The following is a 19,992-nucleotide window of genomic DNA, read 5'->3' as shown; positions in this document are numbered from 1 at the left end:
TATTGAAACTCAAATTACTTCTTGTTGTAAAGAAATTTGTTATTTGCCGCTTTTGAACAAGCGGTATCGTAAATTACAAATTTCTTTACATCAAAAAGTAATTCGAGTTTCAAACTAAATCCATTTTATAAAAAATCTACGTTAAAATGGGGGAAAGTCTGTTATTTCTGTATTAATTCATATTTAAACAAACTGTGTTATAAAATCTATAAAAATGTATTGCTGGATTTGATAAAGAACAGCGAGTGAATTCGAAATAAAAAGAGCGACACCTTGCTCGATTGAGCGAGCTGTGGCAACACTGCACCATATCTGCTAAAAGATATAATTGGAACTACATATATCTTATTCTCGATTATTTTCTTGCTACCTCCAGATTCTGAATTTAATTTTTGAATGATTTGTTCTGTAGAACTTCATAATATAGAGCTAACAATGCTAAAACCTATCAGGATCGCAGAAGGTCGAGGAGATATTTGCCGTTCCACCATATCCATCCTTATTTATTTTATCTTCTCCCACTCACTCGTATACATTCAACGCCTCTTTCATTTCATAATCTCCGGATACTTGAATTTACTATCTCTAATATTTCATATGAATTTGGGACAATTTAATTTGTAAAACCAATTATTTGGATACTATCAGGACAGTAGGAGGTTGAAAAGATATTTCCTTACTCCTGCTAAAAAAAGTAAGTTAAAAGAGAGAGACTAGAGAGAATTTGAAAACGTATCTATCATTGTTTCTTCTACTTCCTGCATTTAATAATCTCGTGTTTAACATTTTAGTATTTACACTATTTTCATGTAAATTTGGAATACGAGGATAGCAGAAGTTCGAGAAGGTAGTAAGGTTGCTCCTGATTGAAAAATATTTAAGTATAACCAATACTACATTTGCTTAAAAGATATAATTAGAACTATGTGGATTCTTGTTTCATTTACCTCCTTCAGAATCTCCTAGTAACAGAATTTATTTTTTGAACGGATTGATGATTATTCAGAAAAATTTAGTCACAGGATCGTAGGAAGTTGAGGAGGTATTTGCTGCTCCTGACAGAAAAGAGACAGATATAACTGGACACCTATTCCATTTTATAATCTCCAGATACCTGATTTTAATTTTTGAAGGATGTATTTATGTATGTACAATCAAATTTGGTATGAAATTAGAACTTTGGGTATACATATTATTAGAGATGGGCAATGGGAACATTTTCCGTCCCAGAAAGTTTCCAAAACGGAAATTTTCCGGGAAGAAATAATCGAAGCTTGAGAAATTTTCCCTGGAAAGTTTCTGAAAAAATTTCCGTTGGAAATTTTGCGGGAATATTTCTAACAATTTGTAAACTTGAAGCCAATTTTACTTCTAACTTCTATGAACATACACAAAAAATCGTTGGTTATTTCCAGATTTTCTGTTAATTCGAAATACCAGAAGATCATATTATCCAAATAAGTTAGAAAACACTTACACTTACTTATTTTAATCTCTGTTAAGTCTACAATCTACATAATAGAGAGCAATACAAGACTCATAAATTGCCTCATTTTCAAATTTAATATGAATTTTGATAGTTGAACCAAAGTACAATTACATTTTAAAACTAGTATAATTATTTAATGTATTTACTATGTTTGTTAAAAAATAAAGATAAATATTGTATATTGTATACTGTACCCTCAGCATGTAATTTTTTCTAACGGATGATTAATACATAATTTATATTTTTCCAATATTTATACCAATATAAATAAAAATGTATATAAGTATTTGGTCTTTTTGGAAAGCTGATGGTATGTAGAACACAATACCAAATCCAAAAAAATTTTTTTGAAATTTTCGGAAAACTTCCGGAATTTTCAATGGAAACTTTCCAGGAATTTTCATAGTTTAGGAATTTTCCCATCTCTACATATTATAAAGAACCTGATAAAACCAATGTCTGGATATTTTGTATCAGGATAGCAGAAAATCGTGGAGGTATTTCTGGCTTTTATTATTATTATTTCATTTGTCATACTTACCTGATAATTTCCCTGGATTAAAAAACTTTCTTAAGTCCTGGTAATCGCATCGATTGTAGGATTATAGAAAATGAAAAAAAAAAGATTTTGTTGGGAAATGTTTTTGTAGGAACTTCTAATTTTAGGGTTGCTGTAAAGTCGAAACGATAAATAATTAAAATGCAAACGGAATAAATAATTGTATATTCAGAAAGCAATATTTTTATTTTGTGTAAACATACTTTAAAAATGTAGTAACAACTGAAATTATTAAAAAAGAGTTATTATGAAAATAAATTACCCAAAAATTTTACAAAATAGAAGGGGACTTTTTTAAGAATTCACAATATCCTTTTTTTTCCATTAAACTAAATTTAAATAAATATATTCATTTTATAACTAAAAAATATTAAGACACTTTACAGTATGTAAAGGAACTTTCAACAGAGTCAATTACCTATTTAAGATCTTTTTTTACAAAATATATAGACTTTGTGAAATAAAAAATAACCAAAGCAAAAAACAACAAAAAATAACAACTATTTTACAAATCATTTTGAGTTAGAGTCAAGGCTTCGAATTACTAGGTTAGCTGGAATACGGAAAGCAATGAATAATTGTTAAGGCTGGAATTTACCGAAGAGACACAATTTGATACACTCCGCTATTAACATTTCAATTTATTCATAAATATATTAAAATTATATCCTAATAGCTTATTAGACACTAATATATTTTTTAAATAAACAAATACCTGATAACTTTTTAATAATTAAATACATACAAATATAGGTAAAAAATATATTAAAAATTTTATCAAATCGTTCAGAAAACTCCAGCTTTAAAGATATTTAAAAAAAATCGACACAGTCGTAAGCACTTTTAATACAGTGTCACCGAAAGCAAACTCTTCACGTTTTCCTTTTGCAGATATGAGCTACTCTTCACAATATATCACAATTTTAATCGAAACATTAGATATAGTTATATATTATACTTTACATGGTATGCTTCCCAGGTAGTCTCACTTACTTTAAGGTTAAATATCGATTAAAAAACTACGCAACAATAAAAAATTATTCCAGAATAAATAAAATGGTAAATTAGCGCATTCCTATCGTCTAAAATCATGAAACTGTCTGATTTTTGGTGAATAAATGCTAAGAAAATAAATAACGAAAGTATAATAGATACATAATACGAGTAACGGTTAAAAACTTGAAAAAACTTAATTATCTATCGCGTGTCCTTTAAAATAAATGAGACGCGCAGAGAGAGAGAGGGAAAAGCCCTAAGTAACAAATATCAACCCAGCAATAAGGAAACAAAAGCCTTGATAATTTCCTAAACAAATGAAATAACAATGTGTACTTGATTTAAACGATTTACATTTTGAAGAAAAGTACTCGTATATAAAATCTAGCGGTAACCTAGCTAGACCTGTCTAAATTTCAAAAATAACTATTTTAGCCATTATTAAAAAACTAAAAAATGACTTAGCTTCATTTTAAAATATTACAGCTATCATACATATACATATAGACGGTTCTTAGAGTTGGGGCAGCTTGAAACCGGCTTCAAGTTGTACAACAATAAAAACGTCCGTTATATACCTAATTATTATTTCTTTAATAAATAAACATAGTTAAAGGGCTAGCTTTAACATTGATATCTATTTAATGCTTGAAATAAAGCCCAGCATGTTTCTGTCCGAAATTTCGCTAACGTTTGATAACCGACGTGCCTGCCGTCTTCCTAACATTCCGAAGAACAATTACAATTATATAACAATCTTCCAACAATAAAAAAACCGGGACGGTTCCTCGCGAGGCCAATCTTAGGAAAACGACTCGACAAAAACGATTTCTCAACAGTACTACTTAATAAAATAAAACGTAAAATAAATTAGTAACTTTTCCGTTAAAACGTAACTATTTAAATTGATTCCGCAGAAACACACTGTACGAAAAAATAAAATCCCTATAGAGTATACATCAAAAACGTTTCTTAGTTAGATATATTGCAAACGCTAAATTCCCGCTGTATAATTCTCTCTCGAAATAGCATTAGCATTATATTTATAAGAAAAAAAGCATACACTCATTATTACATATACTTTTTTTTTAACTATTATTATATAGACACTTTTTACATATTTATATTTGTAAATTTTTACCAGAAGGATGAGATTATCTTTTCTAAAATAAAAAGTAGTTCAAGCCGAAGACCGTCAAAGAATAATTATTCGTTCAACAGAGTTAGCGGTACGCCGTGACACGGGAAAGCGTCGGGCGCGCCAGAGCACAGAACCAAAAACGGTAAGAAAAATCAACTAAATAATATTTACGTTTAAACATATAAATTTACTATCATTACTTAAATAAGCCGGTTTTACTAAGGGCACGATTTTTTTATGCTTATCAGATAACATTGAAAAAGAATCGGAACCCCCGCACCAAATCATAAATTAATTAGTCTAGTGAGAATACGTCTACTTTTACTTTCGCAACGTAACTTACTTCTTTACTACAGTCGCAATACTTATTTGGCATATAATCACAGTTACTAGATAAATATTTTTTTGTTTTTCTTAAAATTTTGTCTTATATAATTCGTTTTGATCTTCGCGGTTATACAATATGAAGCGGTTCGACTTAAAAAGTGAATACAATGACAAGGAGAAGATTACGTTAAGTACACGTGCAAGGCAATTCAAGAGACGAGACTTTTTGGTTCTATGCTCTACGAGATTAGATGAAATTTCGTTTAAAATATGTCGGAAAGTACTTTTTTAAAAATAGTTATTTTTGACGATGTTCAACTGAGGCGCCTAAGTGAGTTAAATAATAAATAATATATCTCTGGCCCCAAAATGCATCTGACGTGTCATTTCGGGGCCCCGTTTGTTAACTATCCCTTAATATTGCTGATTCACAAAAAAATACAGAGTCCATGTCTTGGAAAATTCGAGGTTTGGTTTTAGACATATTTTTTATTTAATTTGCTCCCAACATTACTCGCCTAATCGTCAGACCGATTCAATCCTCATCTATTCCGAACTAATACTTCACCGCCCTACTCTTCGTAAATACACTGGATACTTATTGTTCCTTTTTTTTTTCAGTTTAATCCGTTTTTTGTACAAAATTTAAAAGTTCCTCTTTTTGACTAGTATTATCAATAACACTTTTAATGTCCCAAGCACACTAGCACTTATTTTCATTAAGACTCCTCTGAATAGTACTGTACTTTACCGTTAGATTGGTTAACTATCGCCTCCCAAGCTGCAAAACAAAACAGTCAGGTCAATCGGAAAGTATTACACAATTTGAGAACAATGAAAACTTTCTCAACAGTTACGGAATACATATTCAATATTAACACGTTGACTGCGGTACATACCTCGGGGGGTATGTACTCATTATAAAAAATATGCGAATCTCAATAATCATATTTTTACTGTATCTTGTGGAAGTTGCAGAGTCTACTTTATAGAAATAATGATTTTTCTATTATTTTCTTTTCAAAACTCTTTGCGAATGAAAACGTTAGTATCCTAGGATATATAGTTACAGATACATGCAAGTTTATAGCAATAATTGTGTTATTTTTAATTTTATAGGGTCAAATGTAAAAAACATTACATATCCCCAGGGATATGTACCGCACACAGAAGAAGTTTTGTTACATATCCCCGAAGATATGTATCGCAGTCACGGACAAAGTACGTTGAGATTATCTCGCAGTCAACGTGTTAAGGGGCAACGTCACTGTAAAATGTTGTTTTTTGATGGGAAGGGAAAGTAAGAGGATAATAATATTTAAGGATGATATTAGCCATGTCTAAGTGTTCAAAAAATTTATATTTATTCATAAATAGTACAAAATGGGGCTGCTGGAGCCATTCTCATGAGGCATATTTAATTTGGATACAAAAAAAAACAAAAAGAATGAAAATTGTTGGAATTATGCTGTGCTGTTTAAAAAAATCATATTTTGAGAAAAACCCCTTTAAAGTTTTGAGATATAAGCTATAATAAGAGTATTAGTTCAGGAAAATAAGGAAAAAATGAGTGAACTTTTTTACCATGACATTTTTTATAGAAAATGTCTAAGTTTTGATGTCAGAAAACATGTGTCACCACCAGCAACTTAGAACGTTTTAAAATATTGATGAATTTTTTGTGTTTTTTGACCAAAAACTGCCAATATCTTAATAAAGATGCATTTTTTCGAAATAAAGTTTCATAAAAAGTTTCCTGCAAAATTGCTCCAATGAAAAATTTTGATTTTCCCAATAGTTTTAATGTATATTTTTTAAATGAAATACAGATTATGTGAAAATTAATGTTTTGGAGACAAAATTATAGTCGATTCATTTTTAAATAACAAAACTGAATTAGAGAAAAGAACAGTGGAAAATTCTTGAAAAATCATATAGTTTTCAGAGGTTTGAATATTGACAAGCACGGTTTCGAGGGTGTACATTACGAATTAATTATGTTCTTTTTTAATATTTTCCAGGAAAATCTGTTATTTTTGTAATTTTTAATTTGAATATTAATATAATATAATGAAATTGAAAATTCAAACTTGATGACATTTTCTGGAGCTGCGAAGGTATAATAAAAAAATATATATATCAATTTTTTTTGAAAACAACTTTTATTTTTATTTTTTAACAATTTAGACTTCCATAAACAGATTTTTCTGGAAAATATTAAAAAACACATAATTAATTTGTAATGGAAAACTATATAAGATTTCCCAAGAATTTTCTTTTCTCTAATTCACTTTTGTTATTTAAAAATGAACCATTATTTTGCCTCCAAAATATTAATTATCACATAATCTGTACTTCATTTACAAAAATATATGGGAAAGCTATTGGGAAAATCAAAATTTTTCATAGAGGCAATTTTGAACAACTTTTATTTGTTTTTTTCGAAAAAATGTATCCTCATTGAAATATTGGCAGTTTTTGGACAAAATAATGCGAAAAACTGGTGCTGGTGGGATGATTGCTGGTGATTGCGTGTATGACATATGTTTTATGACCTCAAAACCTACACTTTTGTATAAACAATCTCAGAGTAAAAAAGTTCGCTTATTCCGTCTTTTTATGTCTAACTTTCCTGGACTATATTAGAGAAGTTAGAAATCAAAATGTAAGTCATTAGTCTGTAACCTTCCAACAGGTATCCATGTGCCTCAGGTAGTCGTTTTTTGGAGTTATCCGTTGCGCTTGGAAAGAGCTCGGAATTTCAAAGAAACAAATTTGTACAGAATAAAACTTCTTTCTCTTTATTCTGAAGATTCAAAGCATCTTTTAAATCAATAAGAAAAAAAACATGGATTTTCTGAAAATAATACAGTGGTCTTACCCCTTAATAATAGTTGCATATTTTTAAAGTGAACACACTGAGTCTGTAAAGCAATGTATGAACTCAAGAAAGGGAAAAACACACTGTTACATGTTTTTTTATTTTTTCTACAATAATTTAGAGCGATGTTTTTTTTTAACATACAGTGGTTGTTTTTATTCAATTTTGGAAAACCCTTGTGTTTAAAAATTAAGAAACCTGTCTTTGTTAAGCTTTTTTTTTACTAAAAACTTTTAAACACCTACACAGAACCCCAGAGTAGTGCAAACCTGCCATTTTGGCACCAAAAAATGTATCAAAGTACCGTTTTTATAAAATGTAATTTTATCAGTAATACAGTTCTTAAAAAAAAAAAATGTATTTTATGAATACCAACCAGGACTTTGAAATACTTTCATTTATAATATAACTGAAATAATTAATTGATTAAATTCTCAATCGAGAACAATTAAAAAAGTTCTAAAGGAAAATATACATACAGGATGGGCCAAATTTAACAATTTTGGAGCTTCGTTTGTTCCCCACAAACATAGAGAAAAATTTAGGTGTCATCGGCTTGATTTCCAGGAAAAGTTGAAAACCACATTTGAATATCTTGATTCATTTCAGAGATACAGCACATTTTTTTAGTCATTTTCTATGATGCCTTATTTTTTTTTGTGAAAATATTGTATATTTTGCAGAACGTTTAATGTTGAATACATATTTTTCTACAACTTTCGGTTCTTATAACACAAACTTATATTTTCTTTTATGAAACACCCTATGTATTACATTTTTAGACTTTCGAAATCTGGAAAATTTCTTTTCAAATGATTTACTATATTTGCACAAAAAATTTCTTTCAGGGAATATACAGGGTGTTCCTTAATGATATGCGAATATTTAAGGGTGCAATTCTACATGGAAAATTAATCATAGTTTGTTTAAAAATTTTCCATTGCGAAAATACGGGGTGTTAAGATTTTAAGAAAAACAAAGACATTAATTATTTTTGAAACCGCTTGATTTACTTCAAAATGTCAGAAATGCAAGTGACACATTCTAGGCCAACTAGATTGCAAAATTGTATTCAATAATTACATTAATTAATTACAGACAATACAACGGGTTTTATTTTTTTTTACTGAAAAACAGCGCATAGCGGACAAAAACTCAAGAGACCTCTTATATTTCCAATTGAACGGGGATTTCAAAAATAATTTTATTTGGGAATAAAAATGTTAGCGTTCCATTTTTTTCTTTAAAAATATCAAAGTCAGTGCTCGTACGCACGCCATTATCAGAGCTAAAAATTATGTTTTTATTGAAAAATATTCGCCTTTATTACCTAAAAAAATATCTAAAACCGTTTAAAAAATAATAATTGATTTCCTTCCTTTTCCTAAAATTTTAACACCCAGTATCTCGCAATGGAACATTTTAGGACCACAGTTTATAAAGCAAACTATTATTAATTTTCCATGTAGATTCACACCCTTAAATATTAGCATTTCATTAAGGAACACCCCGTATACTAAAAATTATATTTTTTTGTTATTCAACTGTTCCTTGACACAATCAAGTGTGCCATGTTTGATGTATCAAATAAAAAAAAAATAATACCAGACACTGAGCTGTAACAAGAAATTGATTTACAAAAAAAAATTTCAGTCTTCCTACAAAATATGTAATATCTTAATTGTCAATTCTTACAAGCACTGGCATAGAGCGACCTACTAACCTATGAGGTACTATGAAAGCATTATTAGTGTCACATTAGGCGAAATAAACTTTTAAGTAACGACGTTGTGGGAAACAACTACTCTGCCGGCTACACAGGGTTCATAGTTCAAAAGTAATAAACAATTCCCTGACTTTTCCAGGTTTTCCCTGACTTAGAAAAAAATAATCCAGGTCACTTGTAGTTCATTTTTACATACTAATTGGTGTTTATGCATTAAATTTTTTCTCGACTGGACTCCATAATATTTTTTATACCCTAACAACCTCTTATAAAGGTTTCAAAACCACAAATAGTTTTCTCTTTCAAGAACGCAGGGCCGGCTTTCACAAAATTTCCAGTTGCAAACATCAAATTCCCTGACTTTCATGAATATTTTTAAAATTCCCTGACTATTCCCTGTTTTTTAAGAATAAAAAATTCCCTGACTTTTCCCGGTATTCCCGGTTTTCCCGGCCGCTACGAACCCTGCTACAGCCCCGACCAGCATTGATTGCAGGCGTAATTCAATGCCGTATGAGACTATAGTCCGCAGAGTAGTTGTTTCCCACAACATCATTACTTAAAAAATATATTTCTAATTGAACAAGGTAATCGAAGGCATCATCAACGAGACACTTGTTATTAACAGACAAAAAAGACTCACCCGATCCTATAAAGTTGACAATCTTGTCATGATTATGCGACGACTGCGAAAACACTTCCGGCGCTATGTACCTAGATATGAAATTCTCACAGATGTCCTCGTTCAGCAGCTGTTCGTTTATGTCGAAACCGAACACTAGCCCGGGCACCTCCTTGTTGCCCACCCCACTCAAAATAACGACCGGAGGGGGGCCCTCGTCCTCCTCGCTAATGGTTCGTTCACTATTATCACAGTTAACACTATTTATATTTATTTCGTTAGTAACTACGTTCTGGGTCGAGTTTATCACTGGAGGGGGCACGGCGGGGGGCGCCGTCGGGGTGACGACGAGCGGTGGGGGCACTTGTGGGGGCACTGGCAACTGAGTGGGGTTTGAGGGACGTTGGGGCGGTGGCAGGTGGTGTTGAGTCTGAGCCGGTTGGTGCGGCGGCGGCGGGCGATTCATAAAGTGCATTTTCTCGATGGTCTGAACGTCGGGTATGTCCGGGGGCATCATCTGGGCGTTGAATTGGATAGATTCCTTCTCATTCGAATGGATTATCTGGGAAGAAATAAAATTGGGTTGAGAAATGGTGTAAATCATTTGATCATTCGATTAAGGCACAGTATTTTGAGCCTTATTAAAATTGGGCATTAATTAATGCCGATTAAATAATTAATATCCACTTCACTTATTAGACCATTAAGCCGGACTAGAAACATTTGCAAAGGCTCTACATTAAATAATAAATAAATCGGTGTCGCACTGAACGGCATTGCTGTTATACTGATATGCTATCTATACGTGTTCTTTTTCATATAAAAAATCAAGAACGAAACTTAAATTTAGAATATTTATGTTCACTGATCAGATCATAAAAATTATCTATGACATCTCTAGATAAGCGAGCAATTAGTAAAGGGGCTGAGCCAATGTTATAGGTACTTATAAACAAACGTAAAAGGGGGACAGACAAGCTGATACATACATAAGATAAGAATAAACAATGCATCTTCAGACTTCTATCACAATTTATTAGGCAAAAAAATAATAAAATTATATAACTAAACATGTAACTTGATTTGTAGCAATTAGTTGTTCTGTTTGTTAAAAATCGCAAATAAAAAAGTAATAATTTTTTTAATTAAGGCCGTTCACACCCTTCATAGTTTGCGAATTTTGGAGAATTGGGTATTTCTGTCGCATTGGAAAAATAAAAATTGAATAAACCAAGTGAATTTTTAAGAATTTTAGAGTTCTGATTTTTTTTTTGTTAAAATGTTAAAAATACAATTTTAATTATACAGGGTGATTCACAACTTATCGAAAAAAAATTTGGAAACAGATGTGTCATTGAAAAATGCAGTAAATATCGTAAAAAAACTTTTTGTAAAATCCTTAGTTTTCGAGAAAAAAAATTATTGAAGTTGTAGTATTTCCAACCCTTAAATTGCTGGGCTATTGTAGTCTCTAGTGTCATTCGTATTGTGCGCTTAACTTGGCCCTAGGCTATTCCGAGCACCAAAATTCGATTTTAGTATTAACATTTTTGTGATAGTGTTTACATTAGTTTTTCAAGCGTCAAAAATGGCTTATATGTATAGCAACTCGGAGTTGATGGATATCGTTTTATGGTGAAGCAAAACAACAATTATGTTAGTTTGTAGAAATTGGGAAAGACACACCCAAATGTGTTTACACGTAGATCGACAAAATTTTGAACAGTTGTGGTAACATCAGGCATGCCAAATTATTTTATTAATTAATAATAACAATAGCGACAAAAGCAGTTGAATTTGCCGATATAAAGTAGGTGTAACAAAATTTTATTTATTTATTTAGTTCTGAATTACCCTGTATGTGTCAAAAGTTTAAAACAACATTGGCACCGAAAGATTTTCTATTTTCTAAAGGCTCCTAACAAATATATTCGAATTTAATAAAAAATTCTAATAAACCGTGTTTCTTAGAAGCTACTTGAGTTTTTTTGTTAGAAATTTTATTGGCAATAAAAATATTCACTGGTGTAGAAATTCTGAGGCTTCTAGTGGTACTGACCCGTCGTATCGCCGCTACTGGTCGACATATTTGTAAGTAAACTTAGTGGGTTTTTACTTCTACTTAAATAAACCGTTTGCTAAAGTTTTATTAGTCTACATGCATCGAACATTTTCAGAGATATTTCAGAATACGTGATCTCGGATATTTATTTCTAATTCAAAACCCTGTATCGTGAAAACGATGGGAACTACGAACCACGTTCATATGAAGCTTTTTGCATAAAATAATTAGTTTTATTGTCCTTTTGAAGGAACATAAGAAGAACCCTTAATAAATTTTTAGTTAATACGATCGGGGTTTTCAAGCTAAGAATGAATGTGTCGATTAGAAAATTTTGCATGTATTTTAACAAATAAGTGACGGTAATCGTTTATATACTGAAATTAAGCAAGCTTTAATTGGCGATATCTCGTCAAAAAAAAGTCTTATCGAGAAGATCCAAAATGGGAATTAAAGATGTACTTTTAAAGTAACATATACAGCAAGGGTCGGCAACTGGCGGACCGCGGGCCAGGTCCGGACCACGAAAGGTAAAATACTGGACCGCCAAAAATTTTTTGAAAGTATAAATTACTCAAATAAATTATTTAAAAAATGTTTTTTACGTTTGAGTGCCAGCCTTATCATTTTTTCTAGTATTTTACAATTGTGTGAGTGTTTTGAGTTCTTAATGGTTAGTAAGCAGATTAAATTTAAGTTCAAATGAAAATTTGTAAGAAATATGAACTTTTTTCTGTACCTCGTTAAAAATTTTTAAAAGTATCCGGACCCCACCTAAAATTACTTGCCGACCCCTGATATACAGTACTGAGCAAAAAAAAATGTGTGTGACATAACCTCAAAAGTAAGTCAAAATGGCTTGTTTCAGATATGTTTGAATATCTCAAAATGAAGCAATTTCCATGAGCAATATTGTATCGGAAAACACTACCAGACTCAAAAGAAAGCCAAGAGGGCTCTACACCAAATAGGCAACCAGCAATACATTTTTATAGATTTTATTACACAGTCTGTCTAAATATGAATTAATGCACAAATAACAGACTTTCCTCCATTCTAACACAGATTTTCTATAAAATGGAGTTAGTTTGAAACCTAAATTACTTTCGGTCGTAAAGAAATTTGTAATTTGCATCCTAAATTACAAATTTCTTTACATTAAAAAGTTATTTGAGTTTCAAACCAAGCTCACTTCATAGAAAATCTGCGTTAAAATGGAGGAAAGTCTGTTATTTGTGCAATAATTCATATTTAGATAAACTGTGTAATAAAATCTATAAAAATGTGTTGCTGTATTTGCTATAGAACCCTCTTAACTGGGAAAAAAAAATTGGCAACCGATTAAATAAAGATAACTTTGAGGGTATGTTAAGTTTTAACATAACCTCAAAGTTATCTTCTTTTTCATCGATTGCTCAACATCTTATAGAAAGTGGAGACGACTATTTTTTAAACTAAAATCGACCTCACTTTCTATGAAAAAAAAACTTCATAACATTAGAAATTATATTTAACAGATATTAATGATTTAAAAAAAATATTACTCACCGATAAATCATTCTGGATATCGTTCTGAACGACACAGGCAGCAGCACTCGCGACCGCAACGCTAACTTTCACATTATTATTGTTATTGTTAGTACCAGTACCCTTGTTAACGTTCTTACTGCCGCAGGAAACGTTTTTGACCTTATTGTTAACCGTGTTTGTCTTATTGTTCGTTTTCTCCACGGACACCTGCAAGGTCTTGTGGTTGTTGTTGGAGATGGCGGGAAAGCATTTTATGTTGTGAACGTCGGGAGGCGCGATATTTTTCACGTTATTTATCACTGGGGTCACGACGATGTTATGTTTGTCGACGAACAGGTTGGTTATCGTCTGCTGTATCACTTTCACTTCCGGCTTGGGCTCGATCTCGATTTTAACGGTTGGGGACTTCTCCTTGTTTGGCACTTTCTCCGTTTTTTCCGGAGACGGTTTCTTCTCTTTCAGCTTCTCGCTGTTCTTAGCTATGTCTGCGTAGGAGATCGGAGCGTTAAGCCCGTCTATGGGAAGAGAGTGCACCGAGTCCACGTCGGAGGAGTCGTTGGACTTCTCGCTGTGCGGAACGGAACAGGCCGACTTGCCGCGTAGGTCCGGGGAAGGCGCACGGTTGGCATGTTTGGAGTTGGACTCCGAAGTGGAATTCTGGCGACGACCGCCGCCGATGCTGTTGTGACGTTTCTTGCTCTTCTTCTTCGGTTTCGTCACTACCCAGTTCTCCGCCGCCTCTAAATTCTCGATGGAGGCGTTGCTGTAGAGGCTCTGGATCGGCGGTGGCTAATAATAATAATAATAACAAATAAAATCGTTAAATAATTTAACAATCATCCATTATATTTCTTATTTATGCATTACATTAAATTTTAAACCCTGCTATTTCCACAACTGGTAAATCTGTAATGGTCAACTTGGCCTATGAGGAAAAGAATCTTGACAGGAAATTATAAAATAACTAGTGATGAATGACTAGTCATTCATCGGTCACTTTTAAATTTAAAAAATTATAGTTCTTTGAATTATATTTTAACTGTCTTCTCATTTTCGTTGCATTCTTGGTTCAATATTTGAGAAATTTTAAAGTAATTCCACACAAAATCGTACTTTAGATCATATTTAAGAAAGAAAAATAATAATTTTAAGGAATTATTGAATTTGAGGAAGAGATTGGCGATTTTAATGTTCAATGGACTTACACCCGTTGCATACATGCCGGATCCGGTTACCTGGCAGCAAGGTGTACAGAGTCTCATGGCAGCTTTCACACGTGACGGAAGGAGCTATCCGGCGAACGGCTTGTAGCCGGGTTGTAGCCAGTCGCCAGCACTGCCAGCCCGGCTGCCGTGTACCGGCTATCAGGCGAGCGAAGTGGTAGTAGTGCATAGTTTTGTATTGATGCTTTCACACTTGCCAGGTGCTTGCCGGGTTCAGTCGTCCGGTTTCATTGAAAAGAACAGGACGTGTCAATTATTTTTTTAAATATTTGTACGCAACTGTGTCGAATGTTTGTTCGCTAGAAGTAGATCTAGCATTCTTTATATCACTGCTTGAATCCAGACCTGTCCAGTGGGACAAAACTTTAGCCTTTTCATATTTTTTGTTTTTGTTTATTGCAACAACATTGGCAATAGCCAAGCCACATAATTGCAATGCGTCTACGATTCACCTCTTGTCGTGATAAAAATGCAACTGCAACTAATATCGGCAAAACCGGTTTGAAAATTAAATTACGTGTGAAAGAGCCAGTCGGATCGGGATAGCCGGATCCGGCAAGTGTGCAACAAGGCTTATGGTCATTGACTTTGGTCATTTTTGTGACTGTATTTGTGTCTAACCTTAAAATTACAACTAAAAATATTTAAAATTCAATCTCAATAATTCCATTAAAACCATTATTTATAGTTGTCAATTATTTTGCAGGCTTAGACATGACCAAAGGCAATATTTCGTAAATTTTTCGAATAAAAGTACGTCCATTATTCAAATTCGTATGCAGAACAAATTTTTTTCTACAATCTGGTATGTATGATATCCAACCAAAATGAGAAGGCAGTTATTATATTATAAAAGTTAAGAAATGAGCAGTAAAATAATAAAAGATCAAGTCAGAGACATTATCCGCAAAATTACCGATTTTTAAACAACCAGTCATTTAGCGATCACCAAAAATAACATTTTCATATCAATCCTCGACGACAAACAAATACCCCAACAATATATATTTTATTTGACTAGGCATCAAAAATATTTAAAGAAATTTGTAGGACAAGAGTAATCGTTTTAAAACGACTAATGCACTATTGAAAAAATGGTTTTGTTTTAGTAAAGACGCAAGTCTATAAACAATATGTCGAACTGAAATACCAAAACACCGAATACACCAAATCGTTGCTGTATACAGATTAATTTGAAGTTAATAAAGAAATTTCCGCTACAGAATAAAGACATCTCAATGTTCAATGTTGCAATCTGCAATTAAAACTAAGACGTTTGAACTACTCCATCCGACTGTTTTTATTAGTTACACAGGCACACAAAAAAAAATGTCAAGACCCGGAGGGTATACCCCCTACCCCTCCGTTTTTGGGGTCGCTGAAACCAAATATGACCATAAAAAAAATTTGACTGGCCATTTCCACGTGCCACCCCCATACACCCCTCTCTGGGAGTTGAAATGTTTATTCTCATGCAAAGTCGAGTAGGGTGTGTATTCCTTTGTTTTCTGGACCACTAAGAACGAAGAAGACTACCAAAAATGAATTAGACCCCCTCGTTACCCCCTGGCGTCACTTTACCACCCCCATACACCCCTTTATGGACGTTGAAGTATCAATTTTCATACAAAGTCGAGTGGGTTGTGTATGCCTACATTTTTTAGGCTGCTGAAAACAAATCTGAGCGACGAAGGGTGCCGAGAGTTGATACACCCCCACAAGGGGGTGTATCGGGTGGTAACGGGGAAATGGCTAGTTAAATTTTTGTATGGTCATATTCGGTTTTATCGACCCCAAAAACAGAGGGATAGGGGGGTCTACCCTCTGGATCTTGACAATTTTTCTCGACTTTGTATGAAAATTGACACTTTAACCCCTATAAAAGGGGTGGTAAAATGTCGCTAGGGGCAACGAGGGTATCTTATTCATTTTTTGGTAGACTTCTTCGTTCTTAGTGGCCCAGAAAACAAAGGAATACTCGTCCTACTCGACTTTGTATGAGAATTGACATTTCAACTCCCAGAAAGGGGTGTATGGGGGTGGTAAAGAGACGTTAGGGGGTTACGAGGGGTCTAATTCATTTTTGGTAGTTTTCTTCGTTCTTAGTGGACCAGAAAACATAGGAATACACACCCTAATCGATTTTGTATGATAATTGACATTTGAACTCCCAGAAGGGGGTGGTAACGGGGACATAGCTAGTAAAATTTTTTTTAATGGTCATATTTGGTTTCAGCGACCCCAAAAACGTAGGGGTAGGAGGGTCTACCCTCTGGGTCTTGACACTTTTTTTTGTGTACGTGTTATTTTGTCACTTCACTTTTTGATATACATAATACCTGACATTCATGCAACAAAATTTGGTCATAGATTTTTAAGACAAATTTAGGGGACAGGTATTTTTTCTTTTTGACAACTGACCCCCTCTTTCGGACAGCCAACTGAAATCTGTCCCTAAGTTTTTTTGTATATCTCAAAAACATGTTGTACAAGAATCACTAAATTTAGTACACAGGGGTTTTATGACATGTGGAATCTCACAGTGCTATGCTTTTTGGCGAGAAACCTTCTTAAGACATTTTTTCGTGAGCCCCTTTGTCTTTGGAATCAGAAAAATTTGGTCGCAAATTAGATTTTTTTTTTTTAAATTATTAGTTAGCTAGAAAGCCATTGAATTTAGAAACTTTCTTGTCTTTTGATATTTGTTTCGTAAAACGCAATGTTTTTGAGGAAAATGGCGAATCACGATATGCATTCGATTACAATGCTAGACATTTTTCTCGAAAACATTGCGTTTTACGAAAATAGTATAAAGGGACAAAAAGTTTCTAAATTTAATGGCTTTCTAGTGGAGTGATAATTTTTGAGAAATTAAAATATGCGACCAAATTTTTTTGGCTAAAACTCCATATTGTAAAAAAAATGCTTGAATTACTTTTGAATTATTAAAGCCTAACGATTTTTATTTTTTTATCATTTCGGATATTTATTAACTACTTTCTTTTTACCTGTTGCCTCACAATACTCAACACCTTCGAAAAGTTATGAAGAAGAAAACAATTGCTGTGACTGTCAAAATAAGTATCAACTGTTTTTACTATTTCCGATTAACCTGAATCACAAAAATGATAAATAATAACTTAAACTAATAAACTGAGACTTACAACTGCATCATCTAAGAGTTTCGTATTTTTCATTAGTTCACTTTTTTTTTGTACACTGTGTACATTGTTCACTAATATTTCTTAATATGAATAATTCCGTTGCACATTCATATTCATCGGCTAGGCAAATTATGTTTCTTCTAGAATCAAATAGGAAGAAATCTAATAGTCAATTAACTTAAATTTGTCATTAAATTGTCAATTTTGTATTTGTAAAATTAAAAAAAATGACAAAAAAAAACATAAATAATTAATAAATTAATTTTGTGACATATTTTTAGATCACACTGTATATACAATTATTATTCCACCACGACTCACCTCTACGGTTCCCCAGGACCTCCTCTCCTTTGGCCTATCGTTCTGGCCCTTCCCTGGCCTAAGGACGACCTTATTCTCGCTGTCCTTCTCGCTGCCGCTGGCGAAAGCGAACTCTTCCAACTTAGCGGTGGAAATTTCTCCCAACGAATTGCTCTTCTTCAGCTCGGACCTGCTCTCCTTACCCTTAGGAGAGTGAGCCCTCTGTTTCTTACTCCTGCCGCTATCATCGGACGTGTGCTGTTTGTGGAGCTGCTTGGACTTGTGAACGTTGGACTTTGTCCTGCCGGAGGAGTCGTTCTCTTTGTCTCCGCCGATGTACTGCATGAGCTTGTCGACGTCGTGGATTATGTCGCTGCGATGACCAGCAACCTGCCACAAGCAAAAAATATCGACTCAATACTTGTTAATTATGTTGCCGAATTGACGCTACCAACAATGACCGATAGTAGTGGTTAATCCAAGTGTAAATCTACAATACACCAGTTTTATTTGCAATAACAATTCATTGAATGTAATGTGACTCTACTGAAGAATCACTAACTAACTGGAACTTTTTTGTCTATTGGAATCAATCAATTTATTGTGTATTTGTCCCTACAGTTGCTATAAAATAGTTCTAATGCGCAAACTATGTTAGTCATGAAATATTGTGTACCCTTTTTGCTCAAAATGTTTGAAAGTATGAGGAAACATGTCTCGAAACAAATTACAAAAATTAAAATTAAGAACGACCCTGTAATGGAAACGGTTGTACTTACACTTTCTGCGGTAAGAACCACGACGTTTTTGTCGGTCTGTATCTTCTTTTTCTTGGTTTTCGTTCCAGGATTTTGTTGCAGAGCATTGCCATTCTCATCGACTTTCTAAAATTAGGAAAATACTTGCATATAACTTCATTAACATCAGATGCTCGATTTTCAATAATAAAATGAAAAACTTGATGTCTTTCGATATCTACGTGTTCAATCAACTGACAAAATTATTTCTTTCGTAATAATCATTCATATTAATTGAAATGAGCACTAATTATGCTTATGCAAATAAGACGCATGTAGAATTAGATCAGGTGGAAAATAGAATTAAACGGCACTTTACCATGTTCAAAAGCAACCAGCAAATATAATCTGTAATTAGTCGTTTAAAATATGATAAAAGATAAAATAATATCATACAAATTATGTAGATTCGCCGAATCATGCCATGTTTTTTAAATAAATAGACAAAATAGGTTAGGTTAGAATTTATCACTTGAAATTAAATTCGTAACGAAATTTTATCCAAGATAAAGGCTCACCACTATGGAAAAGGGCTTGATGATCCAAAATGGACATGCGTCATTGTGTTCTTTCTCAATTATCATTGAATGGCACAAATTAAAAAAGCCAGATATGTTCCAAAAACACTGCTTGTAACGTATACAGAACACAGAAACACACAAATCTACAACTAACATCAAAGACTGCTGAAAAACTAGTAATATATCCTGACCCTGACGGTGATGACCTTTAAACTCTGAACACCGAAGTACTACATATATGTTTATCATTAATAATAATTACCTGTGAGTTTACAACATAGAAAATAGATAGCACATATTTTTTGCTTGATTTATTCAGTTACATTTATAGTATTTCCGCTACTTTGAAAACTTTCACACAATGGCTATAGTGGAAACAATAATGTACACATTTGTAAAATTTAATATGCACATATATTTTTTTTAAAGTCACAAATGAAATAATGAATATTGTATTTGTGGTTGGAGCAGAGCAGGCTATGGAAGAAATAATTTGATACAATAGTGGCTGAAAATTTCTCATCAGGAGGTAAGAAAAGAAATATAATTACAGTGAAAATCGGTTATAACGATTTTCAAGGGACCGTTTGTTTACGGTTGTTATAACCGATAGATATATAAGCAATTACCTACATATATTTTATTTAAACGTAG

The 19,992-nt window shown here is 32.8% G+C and overlaps 1 protein-coding gene across 2 annotated transcripts in view; it reads right to left on the bottom strand.

The window, feature by feature from the left end:
* Positions 1–2,931: 2,931 nt before the first annotated feature.
* Positions 2,932–19,992, bottom strand: part of LOC108912164 (uncharacterized protein DDB_G0284459) — a 55,714-nt gene continuing 38,653 nt past the window's right edge. For both annotated transcript variants that reach the window (XM_018717334.1, XM_018717337.2), the window contains 5 exons: positions 18,800–18,904; positions 18,042–18,410; positions 13,352–14,122; positions 9,763–10,303; positions 2,932–5,293 (listed from right to left, as the gene is read on the bottom strand). In XM_018717334.1, the coding sequence (XP_018572850.1) occupies positions 5,232–5,293; positions 9,763–10,303; positions 13,352–14,122; positions 18,042–18,410; positions 18,800–18,904 (1,848 nt within the window). In that variant the 3' untranslated portion in view covers positions 2,932–5,231. The remainder of the gene's footprint in view (positions 5,294–9,762; positions 10,304–13,351; positions 14,123–18,041; positions 18,411–18,799; positions 18,905–19,992) is intronic.

Source organism: Anoplophora glabripennis, unplaced genomic scaffold (assembly GCF_000390285.2).
Source record: "Anoplophora glabripennis isolate ALB-LARVAE unplaced genomic scaffold, Agla_2.0 scaffold514, whole genome shotgun sequence".
Lineage (NCBI taxonomy): Eukaryota > Metazoa > Arthropoda > Insecta > Coleoptera > Cerambycidae > Anoplophora > Anoplophora glabripennis.
This window is presented reverse-complemented; position numbering and strand designations above follow the sequence as displayed.